The 16520-nt window shown below is 43.5% G+C and overlaps 1 protein-coding gene across 3 annotated transcripts in view; it reads right to left on the bottom strand.

Moving 5' to 3' along the window:
- The window catches only part of SLC9A7 (solute carrier family 9 member A7), a 138888-nt gene extending 122582 nt beyond the window's left edge, over positions 1-16306 (bottom strand). For all 3 annotated transcript variants that reach the window (XM_047715005.1, XM_047715006.1, XM_047715007.1), the window contains exon 1: positions 15875-16306. In XM_047715005.1, the coding sequence (XP_047570961.1) occupies positions 15875-16199 (325 nt within the window). In that variant the 5' untranslated portion in view covers positions 16200-16306. The remainder of the gene's footprint in view (positions 1-15874) is intronic.
- Between the last annotated feature and the right edge of the window lie 214 nt (positions 16307-16520).

Genomic DNA, 16520 nt, shown 5'->3' with positions numbered 1-16520 from the left:
TTGGGTAGAATAACCAGGATGGTCTTGCCTCAGTCGTGAGAATAACCAGCACTGCTCCAGACGTACCTAACGAATCATGAAAGCAAGACCAACCCCAAAAGGTCAAACTATTTTCAAGTTAACTACATCTAGGAACAAAGTGCAAGATGATTTTTAGGAACACAAACATGTCCAGCATCTATCAAGGTAAAATTTACAATGTCTGGCATCCAACTAAAGATAAGCAGGCATACAAAGAGGCAGGAAAACGCAAACCATAATTGGGAGGATAATCAAGCAATCAAATGAAACTGACCCAAATTTTAGAAGCAGCAGATAAGGGCATTAAAACAATTATTATAACATATTACATATGTTCAAAAAGTTAAGCAGAGATATGGAAGAACTGAGCACAAAAACTATAATCTCTAAGATGAAAAATATGCTGGATGGGGGTTGCCTGGGTGGCTCAGTCAATTAAGCCTCTGACTCTTGGTTTTAGCTCAGGTCATCATCTCAGGGTCATGAGATGGAGCCCCACTTAAGGTTCCACACTCAGAGCCAAATCTGCTTAAGACTCTCTCTCCCTCTGGACCTCCCCCCTCAAATAAATAAATAAATCTTTAAAACAATACACTGGATGTAATTAATGGCAGATTAGATATTACAGGGAAAAAAAAGATGAGTCAAGAGCATGGCGAAAGAACTATCCAAAATGAAACTCATGGAAAAAAATATGCTGAAAATATGAAAAGGCACCAGTGAGCTGTGTAACAACTTAGAAGGGGTCTAATATACAGGTAACTGGAGCCCCTGAAGGGGAAATGGAAAGGACAGAAAAAAACATTTGAAGAAATAACGGCCAAAATTTTTACAAACTTAATGAGAACTATAAAAACACACACCAAAAAAACCAAATGAATCCCAAGTGCACGAAACACAAAGAAAACTACACCAAGGTAAGTTATAATCAAATTGCTCAAAACCAGTGATAAACAGAAAATTTTAAAAGCAACCAGAGGAGAAAGACATGTTACATACACAGGAATAAAGACAAAGCTGACATCACATTTCTCATCAGAAATGATAAAAGCAAAAAGATGATGGAGCAGGAAATGGAGACAAGAGAAAAACAAAAATGAATCTAGAATGCTACACTCGGCAAAAACATCTTTCAAAATGAAGGTGAATAAAGACATTTACACATATGCACACACAAAAATAAAATTAATAAATCTAAAAATACTAATGCTTTTAAAAATAAAAGAGTGTGGATGAAGCTAAAGAAACGTCAGGAACACGAAAAGCTACAGTCACTTGATGCCACACGTTTTTCTGCAGGATAATGTTAACATAACAGGCCTGATGTTGTGATCTCTAGGAGGGCCTGCTTGCATGAATGATCCTTGCAATAGCCCGGTTGAACTTGGTGTACAGAATACTCCCTACGGGGCACCTGGGTGGCTCAGTGGGTTAAGCCGCTGCCTTGGGCTCAGGTCATGATCTCAGGGTCCTGGGATCGAGTCCCACATCGGGCTCTCTGCTCAGCGGGAAGCCTGCTTCCCTCTCTCTCTCTCTGCCTGCCTCTCTGTCTACTTGTGATCTCTCTCTGTCAAATAAATAAATAAATAAAATCTTAAAAAAAAAAAAAAAGAATACTCCCTACGTCGACTGATAAGGTTGTTTTGTGTGCCTAGGACACTGAATTCTGCCATACCAGCCTAGCTAAGTTGTTTTTGCGAATGTGATTTATGGCAAACACCTGCTTTCCTTCTGGGAGTCAAATATTTCAGTAAGAGTCCTGATCAGCCCTTAATGGAAAAAGTCAGAGTCCTAAGCAAGCTTCCCTAGGCAGAAACCCAGTACATGTGTTGCTGTACTTACTTGCTGGAGGAAGAAGCTTGTTCTGTGAAACCCTACCCCGAATCCTCTAAGGGAGAACTTTGGAAGCCCACATGTAGACTCTTTCAGACTCCACTCATTACATTTTTTTCCCTTGTTGGTCCTGCTGTTTATGCTCTGACTGTTATAAATCATAGCTCTGACTATATATGCCCCAAATCCCATTAGTCTTTCTAGCAAATCACTAAATGTGTGGTCAGTCATCAGATGCCCAAGCAGTTACCAAATATAAATGGTACTTTCAATCTTAACTTTTTCCTCAAACCCTTTCTCTGGACCTGTACTGCCTATTCTTTGGCCTCCCCTAGAATCCCAAGCAGTGCCTTATCTATTGCAGTCATGAACATCTTCATCAGGTCCAGGGGCAAAACAGCCCAGTATAACACACTCGAGTTTTCAAGTGTAACTCAGAGCCTGGTGTAAAAGTTACAGTTAGATTCGGCAGCAAATAACCAACTGGACCTAACAGACACAGAGAGCCCCCTGCCCAACAAGAGCAGAGTACACAGTCTTCTCAAGTACATATGGAACATTCTCCAGGATAAACCATAACTTAGGTCACAAAACAAGTCCTAATAAACTTAAAAAGACTGCTTCTCCCTCTGCCTCTGCCTGCCATTCTGTCTGCCTGTGCTTGCTCTCTCCCCCTCTCTCTCTCTGACAAATAAATAAAATCTTTAAAAAAAAAAAAAGACAAAATAAAGAATAGAAGAAAAAAATCAAGAAAACCAAAAGTTGGTTCTTTGAAAAGATCAACAAAATTGACAACCTGTAGCTAGGGTAACTAAGAAAAAAGACAACTCAAATTACTAATATCAGACATGAAAAAGGGGACATGACTATCAACTTTACAGAAGTTAAAATGATTATAAGAGAATAATATGAATAACTGTACACCAACAAATTGGGTAACCTAAATGAAATTCACACATTCCTAGAAATACACGAACTATCAAAACTGACTCAAGAAGAAATTCTGAACAGACCCATAACAATAAGGAGAGTGAATCAGTAATCAAGAACTTCCCAACAGCGAAAAGCCCAGGACCATATAGCTTTATTGGTTAATTTTATCAAATGTTTAAAGAACTAACAACAACCTTTCTCAAACTCTTCCAAAAAATTGAAGAATGAATATTTCCTGACTCTATGAAGCCAGCATTACCCTGACAGCAAGACCAAATAGGTGACAAGAACAGAAAACTACAGACCAATAGTCCTTTTAAATACAGATGCAAAAATCCTCCACAAAATACTGGCTGACCAGATTCAGCAGCACTTTAAAAGAATTATACACCATAACCAAATGTAATTTATCCCAGGAATGCAAGGGTGGCTCAATATATGAAAGTCAATCAGTGTAATATACCACATCAATAGAATGAAGAAAAAAAAAACCCACATAATCACCTCAATTGATGGAGAAAAAGTGACAAAAATAATACCTTTTCATGGAAAAGGTTTTGGTTTGGGTCATGATCCCAGAGTCCTGGGATCAAGTCCTTCATCGGGCTCCTTGCTCAGCCTGCTACTCCCCCTGCTTGTGCATTCATGCTCTCTCGCTCTCTCTCTGACAAATAAATTAAGTCTTTAAAAAAAAAAAAAAGGAACTTCCTCAAAGTGATAAAGGCCATATGTGAAAAACCCATATGTAACATCATACTCAATGGTGAAAAACTGAAACCTTTTCCCTTAAGATCAGGATAAAGACAAGGATGCCCACTTTCACCACTTCTATTCAACACAGGACTGGAAGTTCTAACCAGAACAATTAGGCAAGAAAGGGAAATAAAAGCCATCCAAATTAGAAAGGAAGAAGTAAAACTGTCTCCATGTGCAGATGACATGATCTTATACATATAAAACTCTAAAGAATCCAAAAGACTGTTAGAGAAAACAAACAAATTCAACAAAGTTGTAGGATACAAAGTCAACAACAAAAAAAATCAGTCATATTTCTAGTATTTCTATACACTAGGAATGAATAATCCAAAAAGGAACTTAAGAAAACAAATTCATTTACAATAGCATAAAAAGGAATATTTGAAAATAAATTTAACCAAGGAGGTGCAAGAGTTGTACACTGAACTACAAAATGTTGCTGAAAGAAATTAAAGACCTAAATAAATAAAAAGATATCCATGTTCATGTACTAGAAAACATAAAATCATTAAGATGATGATACTACCCAAAGCAATATATAGACGCAATGCAATCCCTATCAAAATCTCAATAGCAGGTACCTGGGTGGCTCAGTCAGTTAAGCATCTGCCTTTGGCTCAGGTCATGATCCCAGAGTCCCAGGATCAAGTCCTGCATTGGGCTCCCTGCTCAGCAGAGAGCCCGCTTCTCCCTCTGCCCTTTACCTGCTCGTGCTCTGTCTCTCTCACTCACTCACTCTCTCTTTCTCTCTCTCTCAAATAAATAAAATACTTTTTAAAAATCTCAGTGGGAGGGTGCCTGGGTGGCTCAGTCAATTGTCTCCTTTTGGCTCAGGTCATGATCCCAGGGTCCTGGGATTGAGTCCTGCATCAGGCTTCCCACAGGCTCCCTGCTCGGTGGGGAGTTTGCTTCTCCCTCTGCCTCCCTCTTTCTCTCTCTGTGTCTCTTATAAATAAATAAACAGAATATTTTGAAAAAAAATCTCAATGGCAGAAATGTAAAAACCCATCCTGAAATTTTATTGAAAATTAAGGAACTTCAAAGAGCCAAAATAATCCTGAAAAAGAACAAAGTTGGAGGACCCATATTTCCCAATTTTAAAACCTGCTACAAAGCCACAATAATCAAAATGGTGTGATACTGGTATAAGGACAGACATATAGACCAACGGAATAGAACGAAGAGCCTAGAAATATGCCTTCACATCGATGGTCTATTGATTTTTGCCAAGGGTGACAAAACCATTCAATGAGGAAGGGACATTCAACAAGTGGTGCTGGTATAACTGAATATCCACATACAAAGAAAATAAATTTTAGACCCTTACCTTATACCATATATAAAAGTTAACTCAATAGAGACCAAACCCCCAAATTTAAGAGCTAAAACTATAAAACTCTTCAGAGAAAACTTTGTGGCATTGGATTCAGCAAAGATTTCTTGGATAGTATACCAAAAGCATAGGCAACAAAAGAAAAAAAAATAAAGTGAACTTCATCAAAATTAAAGCCTTTTGTGCATCAAAGGACACTATCATAGAGTAAAAAGGCAACATGCACTAGGAGAAAGTATTTACAAATCATATATCTAATAAGAGGTTAACATCTAGAATATATAAAGAGCTCCTACAACTCAACAACAAGAGACAACCCAATTTAAAATGGGCAGATGACTTGAATGAACATTTCTCCAAAGAAGATGTACGAACAGCCAATAAGCACATGAAAAGATGTTCCACATCATTAGTCAACTGGAAAATGAAAACCAAAACCATAATGAGCTACCATTTCACAAGTACTGGGATGACTACAAAAACCAAGAACAACAGAAAATAAGTATTGGAGAGGATGTAGAGAGACTGGAACTCTGGTGGTGGGAATGTAAAATGGTGCAGCTGCTGTGGAAAATAGTTTGGCAGTTCCTGAGAAAGCTGAACACAGAATCACCATATATGACCCAGCAATTTTACTCCCCAGTATATACTCAAAAGAACTGAAAAACAGGGGCCTAAACGGACACTTGCATGTCATGACAGCATTAGTCATAATAGCCAAAAGGTGGAAACAACCCAAGTGTCCACGAACTGATAAATGAATCAACAAAATGCAGAACGGAATATTATTCAGCCACAGAAAGGAATGAAGTTCATATACAGGCAATGACACGGATGAACCTTGAAAATATTGTGCCAAGTCAAAGAGTCAGATTCAAGTGAGCCAGGACTAAAAGTGTATGAATTCACTTGTACAGAAGATCTAGAAGAGGCAAATTCGCAGAGATAGAAACTAGATTAGAGGACATCAGGGAGTGGGGGGAAGGAAGGAATGGAGCATTATTGTTTAATGGGTACAGAGTTTCTGCTTGAGGTGATAAAAAATTTTTTTTGGTCACTCAAGTTTGCAAATGCCATTAATGATAGTGAATTGTACAGCTGAAAATGGTAAAAATGGAAAATTTTGCTGTATTATTTTGCCACAATAAAAAATGTAAAAACGATGTGGCTAATCAGCTAAATACACAATTTTCTGGTGAACATACACTCACCTATCCTTCGTTGTCCTGCCCGAAACAGCTTGCTGTGATTCAGGCAGATGTTTTCACACATACCGTTTTCCTTCTCAGAAACTTTACTGTCAGTGTGAATCTGAGGCATGAGAACTTGAAGGAAGGACCTTTAATTCTAAGAAGCGTTAACAGCACCTTATTTTTGTTAGACAAAATAGAATCCATTTAGCAAATATTTCCACAGCACCTACTATGTGTCTGGCACTATCCTAGGGACAGAAGAGACATCAGTAAACAGAAGATGACTGCCTATGCGGTCATTCAGGCTTCTGTTCCCTTGTCTTTTGGAAGTGCTCTCGAGGAGACTATGATACGCCTGGGAGAATCAGCATAGGAAGAGCAGGGAGACCTGGGAGCTCGATGGACCACGCTTCACCTGCCTCCCCACCTCTGCGATAGTGGCGTCTAGAGGGGAGAAAGCTTTTAAGCACCTGCTCCCGCCTGAGAAGGCCTGGCATAGCCACTCTGAACAACTGCTGATGGTTTTTCTGGGTTCTCCCCTGTAACAACTGGCAGCCTTCAGCCATGTTGTCTTGCTCAGGCCAGCCCTAACAAAGTACCATAGACTGGGTGATGTATACACCAGAACAATTTATTTTTCTCACAGTTCTGGAGGCTGGAAGTCCAAGATCAGGGTCAGGTCTGCTGAAGTTCTCCTGGGCCACAGACTGCTCATCATATATGCACACTTGGGAGAGAGAGCTCTTGGGGTCTCTTCTGTAAGGGCATGGATCTCGTTCATGAGAGTTCCAACTTCAGGACGTAATTACCTCCCAAAGGCCATAGCTCCTAACACTATCATACTAGGGGTTAGGATTTCAATATATGAATCAGGAGGGCCCACACAATCAGGGCATAACACCTGTGGGATGAAAACAAACAGGCATTTTGGCTCTACTTGGATCCAAGGGTCCGAGGTCAACCTAGCCTAAGAAAATCCAGTCTTCCAAATTGCCAGCCTCACTCAATGTACCAGCAGTAGTACATTGGAGTTTGGAGCCAAAACCCCGATTTTAAGAAGGAAGACTTCGCTTTATTTTATACTCTTGGGCATAGATTTCCCTCCGAGACCCCCCAGAACCAGGTCATTGGGGCGAGATTCAGGTTTGGCTCTCTTCTGGCCAAACACATCCTGAACCACATCCTGAACTACATCCTGAACCATCTCATCCTCCAGTAGACTCAGTAGACTCCTTCAGTAGACTCCCACTTACTGATCTCCAACATATGGCCCTAAACAAATGGGCTCCTGGAACAAACATTCAATTTCTTCATTTGGCAAATTGTTGGGACCAACAATACCACCTTCATACGTCTGATGTGAAAGTTAAATGGCTTAAAGTACACAAAATACTTAACACAGTGCCTGGTGATCACAGCAGGTACTCAAAAAACAGCTGCTGTTTTTCTACAATTATTTCCTTATGAGCAACATGGTGCATGTATTTAAAGGCTGAAAATAAATATTCTACGGCAGTGAGTTTCAAACATAAACTTAAAAAACAAAAACCAAAAACCAACCAAACAAAACCCTGCTAGGGGGGTTCTGGCTGGCTCAGCCGGTTAAGCATCTGACTCTTGATTTCAGCTCCGGTCATGATCCCAGGGTAGTGAGCTCAGGCCCCACCTCAGGCTCCTCATTCAGCAGAGTCTGAATGACCCTTACCTTATTCTCTCACGCGCTCTCCCTCTGCGCCTCCCCCTGTTCATGCTCTCTCTCTCTCTAAATAAATAAATATAAAAAAAAACCCTGTCAATGTACTGAAAGACTGATATCTGAGTCCCACCCTGAGACACTCTAAGTAAGTCTGGGGCCAGACCTGCTAGTTCTAACAAGCTCCAGAGTAATGTTGATAAGTGTATTGAAACAACTTCATAAACTCCAGGAGAATATACTCTCTTCTGGGTGCCTGAGTGGCTCAGCTGGTTAAGCGACTGCCTTTGGCTCAAGTCATGATTCTGGAGTCCCGGGATTGAGTTCTGCATTGGGCTCCCTGCTCACAGGAACTCTGCTTCTCCCTGTGCCCCTCCCCCCTTCTCATGCTCGCTCTCGCTCTCTCTCTCTCTCTCTCATTCTCTCTCAAATAAATAAACAAAATCTTAAAAAATACTCTCTTCAAACTGGACTACTTGAAAAATTTAGTTTATCATCAACAACAACACAACCGCATACAAACCCTACGACAACTTCCCTTTTCTGGGTTATGTGTGACAAAATGCTCAGCACATACTCCATCAGAGACTGGCTAGCTTCTTTCCAAACCTGCTCCTCTTCCTCCAGATACACTCTATCTCCCTGCCTCCCTTCCAGTTACATGTGGCCTCCTGGCCAAGTTCTGTCCAACGGAAACAGGCAAAGCGATGTCCAGCACTTTTGGGCTTAGCACAAACTCTTCCCCATGTGATCCTCTTTTTTCTTTTCTCACTCACTGGCTGGAGAGGGACGGTTCCAAGGCCTCAAGGGATGTGGAAAGCACAGGATGGAAGACACCTGGTCCTTGAATGACCACATCAAGAGCCACCTGCCAGACTCTCCCACTGGCCCATGACATGGGTTAAAAATGAACTGTTCTTATGGTGGGCCACTGGAATTTGGGGTCGGTCTGTTCTGCCAGCTAGCATTCCCTTAATACAAATATCCACGCTGATGAAGAGCCAGGTAGCATGCTTTAATCAAAAGAGAAAAGTCTCCTCACACCTACTATCTTACAAGTGGAACAGAGGCAATTTTTCAAAAGATATGTGACCCTTAAAATCAAACAAAAAAATTAAAATTAAGAAGTTGTTACTGATTCTCAAGTCATGAAAGTCTAACATCATCTCCTATAAACTAATGTCAAACAGCATTACTCAATGTCAGAGTTTAATGAGAGTAACAGGTTGTATCCTGCCTCACCTGTACGTCCTTTCAGGGAGCCAGGTTAACAGGTTACCAGCTAACAGATTAACAGGGACGTTAACATCTTCCCCCATCTTCTATTTTAACAAAATTTTCAAAACATACAAAAAGTTGAAAGACGAATATAAAACACACCTTTTCACCCACCACCCAGATATATGTGGTATGTGTATTTTTTTTTACTGAACTTTTTGAAAGTAAGTTGCATGCGTTAGGACTCATACACTTGACCCCTGAATACTTCAGCTTACAACTCCAATTAATATGCAGGTTCTCCTGTATAACCTCAATTATCTCACCTAAGAAAAATAACGTAATTCCCTAATGTCATCTAACACCAAGCCCATATTCAGACATCCCTGATTGTCCCCAAAACATCTTATATCTTATTTTCATGAACCAGGAGTCAATCAAGTTTCCTGTGCAATGACTGCTTATGCCTTTTGGTCTCCATTAACTTAGAACACTGTCTTAGTCTACTCAGGCTGCTAGAACAAAGACCATAGTTAAACATGTTTAAACAACCAACATTTATTTCTCACAGTTCTGGAGGCTGGGAAGTTCACGATCAAGATGCTGGCAGATTCAGTTTCTGATTAGAGCCCTCTTCCTGGCTTGTGGATGGCTGTCCCCTCAATGTATCCTCACATGGTAGAGAGACAGGGAGCTTTGGTCTCCTCCTCTTCTTATAATCCCATCATAGAAGCTCTACCCTCATGACCTCATCTAAACCTAATTACCTCCCCCAAACCCGACTTCCAAATAGCATCACCTTAGAGATTAGGACTTCAACATTACATATCTTAGGGAAGGGGGAATACAATTCAGTCCATAACAGACACTTATCCTGTCTTTTTGTTTCCCTTCACATGGACATCTTGAAGAAACATGAACAATGGTCTTGTAGGTTACCCTGTGCCTGGGATATGTCTAATTACTTTCACATGGTATTTGATAACTTGTTTCTCTATCTCCTATATTTCCTGTAAACCAGAAGATGTGCCTAAAACCTCAATTTGATTCAGATAAAACATTTGGAGGATGACTACTACATAGGTAAAGCTATATGGTTCTTACTGCCTCTCATCAGGAGGCAGGTACTACTAGATAGTTCCACAAGGAGCAAGGATAAACTTGATAACTTAGATCGAAAATGGTGACTGCCAGACTTCTCTGCCGTAAAGATACCTTCTTTCCTCTGTGAGAGGCAAGAGGTCTGTGGTATGATCCTTGGCACCATGTAAGTACCACATTCCCCAACCACCTCTCACCTATGGCTTTGGAATTCACTGAAAATCATTGTCTACATCACTGAGGGTTGTGAAATGATGATTTTCTAATTACATCATTCCAAAAAGGTTACCTTCTGAAAGTTCTAAGAAACACTTTCAGGAAATGTCACTTTCTCATTTTAAGATATATTTTACTTCCATTTATTACTTTTAAATAACTACAAGTTTTCTTTACACCTAGACATTCCTTTAAAAAGAACATCTCAATATCCAAGGAGAATGCTAACCAACTGCATAACTGTGTTCTCTTAGTTCTAATGTGTTTTTTGCTACATTAAAGTTATTTGCTTTATTTTTTTTAAGATTTTATTTATTTGTTTGACAGAAAGAGATCATGAGTAGGCAGAGAGGCAGGCAGGGAGGGACGGGAAGCAGGCTCCCTGCTGAGCAGAGAACCCGATGCGGGACTCTATCCCAGTACCCTGAGATCACGACCTGAGACGAAGGCAGAGGCTTTAACCCACTGAGCCACCCAGGCGCCCCATTTGCTTTATTTTTAAACAAAGTTCCCATTGCAAAAATAATGTGTCAGTGTCATAGAAATTTCAGGCCACTCAGAAGAGTACAAAGGGAAAAAAGTAACACCTCCCCTCCCACTCTCCCAGCAACTGGTTCTACAACCTTAGGATAACCAGGGCTAAGTAAGTTTGCACCAGCTTCCAGAGAAGCACACATCATATGTAAATGTTATGTGCATACATTACATAATTTCTAAACAATAAATGAGATGATATTATACAGACGATTCTGTGCCTTGTTTTTTCCCACAACGGTATGTGTGGGTGGCTACACAACACTTCCTTTTTACCAGCTGCACAGTGTTCCTCAGCAGGAATGGGCTATAACTTAACCAGTGCCTTCTTGAGGATTGCCATTTGCTTCTGCGACAAGAAATATGGCCATCTATGTAACATGATAGTGCAGGTATTTCTGAAGGACAAAGTCCAAGAATTGAGACTGCTGGCTACAAGAGTAGAGTAGGTACGTTGTAAATTTTCCCTAGGTATTAACAAAGAGCTCATCCCCTCTCCAAAAAGTCATTGTCCCTCATCCCCACTAACTGAATGCTGATGCACTTTTAAACTACAACAGGTCTCCACTGAATGAGCCTCAAGCAGTGAAGCTGGCCAAAGAATCACACAGTCTGAACTGGGAATGAGAACTAGAGCTGACCAAGTGTGTAAGTATCAGACACTGCACTTGACCTTTACAACATCTCAATAATACAATAATCCTGTGAGGTGAAGGACGCTGTCTCCATTTTTGAAAAGAGGAAACGGGGGCTCAGAGAGCTTACCCAGTCTTATGGAGCTTTTTCAGTAACAGAGGCAGCATCTGAACCCAAGGGATGTGGTGCCAAAATGAGACCATATGGAGCCGCCCCGAACTGGGGCCAAAGTGAGGGGCTCTTAAGAACAAAACCAAAAACAAACGAGGGCTCCCAATTAGCCAAGAATAGGGTGGCTCCGAAATGTTCCCTCACACACAGGCTCAAACATTCACTGTACGCTACATCACAGGGTCCTCCTTCCCCTTGCAGACTTTGCCTGTAAACCCCTCTCGGGCTGCACTTAGCCATTCAGCTCCGAAAAGCAATGAGGAGCCCGTGGTCCACAGGACCTGGGGGGGGGGGGGACTGACCAACACATACTTGGAAAGTTGATAGGCGTGGAGGAAGCGAGAAGCAGGTGGTGGGCTGCCAGGGCCAAGCTAGATATTTTGGACCTGTATCAGCTGTCACAAACAGTACAAGGGAAGTGGAACCAGCATCCACATGAGAAAGAACCACAGTTAACGGACACAGTCCGTTGATACCACCTTTCCCCACCTCCAACACTTGCCATGTCCGGGAACTTTCAGAGGGCCCTTAGTCACGTGCAGGGGCAAAGAGCTGGGAGCTCCCTGCCTTGACAAAACAGGTTAGACAGGTGCCAGGTTCTGGCTTCTGGTCCACGGCCTCTCACAGTTCCCAGCACAGGGCCTGGGGGGCAGGGGGGCGGGGGTGCTTCTTTCATGTTCCTGGAGGGTCTGGTCTGTGGTCACCGGCCCTTACAGCTTCCTGGGTCTGTTGTCAGGGAGCAGTGCTTCTAACTGTCCCCTGCCAGTTAAATGTTGAGCATTCACAGTGTGTCTGTTATTGTCCTTGGATCCTCTGCATCAGACTAAGCAAGGGCTTAAGATGGGAACTCTCGGTGCACGCCACTCCTAGTAAAACATGACTCTTCGTCAGGGATAGTGAAATAAAAGGGAGAGAGGGAAAGGAAGGAAATCTCTTTCCCCTTTCCCGTTTGGTCTGCATTCCAGGCACAGGGCTCCAGAAGTTCCATGGGTACAATCAACGGTTGAAAGGTCACAGAAAGGAGGATATAATCATTAAAAAAAAAAAAAGTCACAGAAAACAGATAACAATATAGTTTAAAATGCGGAGAAGTGGGCATCAAACTGGATGATTTGAGGAGCATCTTAAAATGCCATCAAAATGCCACAGAATTGGGGCGCCTGGGTGGCTCAGTGGGTTAAGCCGCTGCCTTCAGCTCGGGTCATGATCTCAGGGTCCTGGGATCGAGTCCCACATCGGGCTCTCTGCTCAGCAAGAAGCCTGCTTCCCTCTCTCTCTCTCTCTCTCTCTGCCTTCCTCTCCGTCTACTTGTGATCTCTCTCTGTCAAATAAATAAATAAAATCTTTAAAAAAAAAATGCCACAGAATGGAGGCAAGAACACACGGAGAGGTAATTCGGCTTCCGTAATTCAAAAATTGAAAAGCAGAAAAAAATATACGGTGATGTTTCCCTCCCACCTCACGTCACAGCCACCTACCTCCTTTCCAGCAAAAAAAGCCAACGTTACTAGTCTACTGACTGTCCTTCCAGAAATATTTTATACCAGCAAACTCATATAATCACAATTTATTTTGATACGGATATATATAAATATATAATTATTTATCATAACTTATAAATATTAAAGCTTTCCCTTGCAGATTAAAGTGCCACTTAAATATTTTTAAAGGGGCAGAAATTAACATTTTTTTTAAGTTTCAAAGAGGTCTGAAACTTGCAGTTGAACACTTTTCACTCATAAAAACTTACCAACATTTGAAAATTACCTCCAGAAATTAAGCTGGGCACCGGACACACAGCAGATACTTAACAAATGTTTTCTTACGTCTTTTTGTCCTTTATTACTCAGAGGCAATGGGACAATTACTCACTTCCTCTACTGATATCAAGAAATGAAATCTGTTTTCTCACTATGATTAACAAAGAGAAGTCCTGAAAATCTGTACTATATTCACTTAAGCGTTCAAAGACTTTCATACTGAATTTTTAAAAATCAGAATCCCTATCCCAGGAGCCTTCAGAAAATAATGAATAATTAGATAATCAAATGACATTAGAATTCCGATGGAGGGCGTGTGTGTGCTAAAACACAAGACTAAATAGCCATGAAACAGAGAACTGTTTTCTCACAGTTACAGGCTAAATATTCACATCAAAATATTAGTATTTGGCAGAACCTAAGACATCGCATATTGACAAACTAAATTTCTTAGTATATTTCAGAGTAACATGAAAATCCAAAGACAGAGCAAAATGACACAGAATGTTATGAGATGATGTTGCCTCTTCAGAACTATCATCAATTGAACCAGATCTCAGTACCACAAAATGACACGGTACACTGCAGCAGGGCCCCAATGACTAAAAGATTGAGATGAGTTTTAAAAGTACGTATAAGCGGAGGAAAATTCCACTATTGCTTGTAGGCCTTAAGATGAAGGTGACTGACCTCCTAAAAACATGGAGTACTCCCTCAAAGAAAAATATTTTTAAATCCTCATTTTCCATGTGCTCGAACATGTATTTATGAGCCTGTCCAATCTACCTTCTAGAAATATTTCACACTGTGCTTTAATGAGTTGGATCTAGAGGCTATAAAATAAAAATATGTTCATGGTTCTCTATAGACGTAGAAGGGCAAATCTTCATTTGCATTATCTCTCAGAGTCGAGCACCTGAAATGACAACATGCTTCAGCTCCCACCCTGTTATCTACGCAGTACACCTCCTAACTTACCTGCGGCCCTGGCATTAGTCATTTGTCACCCACTGACACAAACCGCAGAGCTCAAGAGTGGCCAGGTATCGAAGCCGAAGTCTGAGTTCAGGTCTGTAATTTGCAACAACCGAACTCAGTCTTAGACCTGGTCCTGTTTCAATGACAGATCTGTTTAGGCCTCTACCTCTTTAAAATTAGAGGGCTCCTGACAGCACTTTGTAACCTTGGTGGCCATGAGCCTGGGCTGTCAACGACTGATCAAGGGCCCTGAAAAGCAAGGCCCAGGGCCAAGGGTAATTTTCACATTAAAGATTCAGGTGTCAGCTTTCCATGCTTTATCAAGGAACCCCAAATGGAAATTGCATGGAGAGATCCCTCCAGTAAACATGATGAAGTGAAATGTTCCTTTACTGGGAAGAGTCAGAAGTGGGCTCATCTATTTCCCATGAAGATGCCCCCCTGGGCCTTAACTCCACTAAATTCAATTCAAAAAGAGAACACTTGTTTCTCCTTTGGAATCATAATGAGGGGTGGGGTGTGGTGAGAGGGATGATTCAGATGAGAGCTAACTGACATCCATGTAATCACCGCAGATTTCTGCTGACCACTCTGCGCCTAACACAGCATGTGTCATTAAATCCAGAAAAGGATGGTGGCATCAGCCCACCCTTTACAACAAAAGACGGCTAACCCCAGAGTTAAAACCACTACTTTTCCTCTTCATCCACTTATAAACGTATCTTCAAAGTCAAGTCCAAGTTACAATCTGAAGAACACAAAATCTCCTCTTTCCTTGGAGAAGTCAAGTACCTGGGTATAACGTCCCACCTGGACATAAGAGTGGGAGGTGTGCCCATACACCCGACTAGGCCCGACCATGGCAGTGCACCACTCTGGATCCTGGACCACGCTCACCTTTCACGGCACTTCAGGCTCCGACTTTGTTAACAAGAGACCCGGGAACACAGCTCTCAGAAGTGGGCGCTCACCCCAAGCTAACCACGGATGTGTGGCATCCCTCAGGCCCTGGCCACCCATACCCAAACCCAGAAACCCTCAGCCCTCGCCCCCACCCTCACTGGGGCCTGCCTCTTGGGGTGACTCTGTCCCCAGGGTAGTCACCCACCTCCTGCCGCGGCACACATACCCCGTTGGGCTGAACTGGGGTGGAGGTGGGGGGCGGGGGAGGGGGGCGGGTGCGGAAGCGCGATGCGGAAAGAGGGGGGCGCAAAACAGAAGCCGGAGGACAGAACCAGGCCACCTCCGTCCCTTTCATTTTCCTGGTTCCCCGATGAAGAAACATCGAAATGGGCTGGAATTCTTTTTAACGGTAACAGAAAGCCAGAAAATGCAGACAGTTGACCTTGGGAACCAACCCTGTCGCAGCGAGAAACGGAAAAGAAACACGTTGGCAAGTGAAGGGGGAGCGCGGGGCGGGGTCGGGGGGAGCGCAGCGGCCCGGCCGCGAAAGGGGTGTCGGGGTGGTGGGCGCGGTGGGGGGCGGGGGGTTGCTCACCGTAGATCATGGCCAGCCCCGTCTCGTGCAGAAAGCGCACCCGGCGGTGCTTGAAGAGCCAGATGGTGAGGATGGTGAGCGTGAGCAGCAGGATGAAGGTGAGCAGGCTCACGCTGTCTTGCCGGTGGCTCTCCTCCGCCTCCTTCTCCGTGGCGAGCTCCTCCATGGCGCTGCTGTCCTCAGCCGCCGCCCCAGAGGAGGCCGAGGCCGCGGCGCGCAGCCCCCGACCCAGCAGCAGCGGGAGCAGGGGCAGCAGCAGCAGCCGCGGTGGCAGCGCCCAAGCCGCCCGTCCCGGGCCGAGGCGCGCCGCGTCACCAGGCTCCATGGACCGTGGGCCGCCCGCGCCTCCTGCGCGCGGGGACCAACAGCCCGCGCCGTCGGCGGCTTCCCGCGGCGCCGCCGACCTGCCCGAGTGGGCGCCGCCGCCGCAGCTCCTCCCCCCCGCGCGCGCCGGGCCGGGGCTGCGCCGGGAGGCGCGTGGGGGAGGGGCGCGCGCAGTGCGCAGGATCGCCAAGCACCGCCCCCCCGCCCGCGCACCTGTTCGGCCCCCCCGCAGCGCCGCTCTGCGCGGTGCCGAGCGCTCTCGCCGCGGCCTAAGCTCACTGGGCTGGGGCCCTCCAACTCAGGGGAGCGGCCGTCGGCCCCC

This window comes from Lutra lutra, chromosome X, assembly GCF_902655055.1.
Source record: "Lutra lutra chromosome X, mLutLut1.2, whole genome shotgun sequence".
Classification (NCBI taxonomy): domain Eukaryota; kingdom Metazoa; phylum Chordata; class Mammalia; order Carnivora; family Mustelidae; genus Lutra; species Lutra lutra.
The sequence above is the reverse complement of the archived record's forward strand: the minus strand, read 5'-3'. Positions and strand labels throughout refer to the sequence as shown.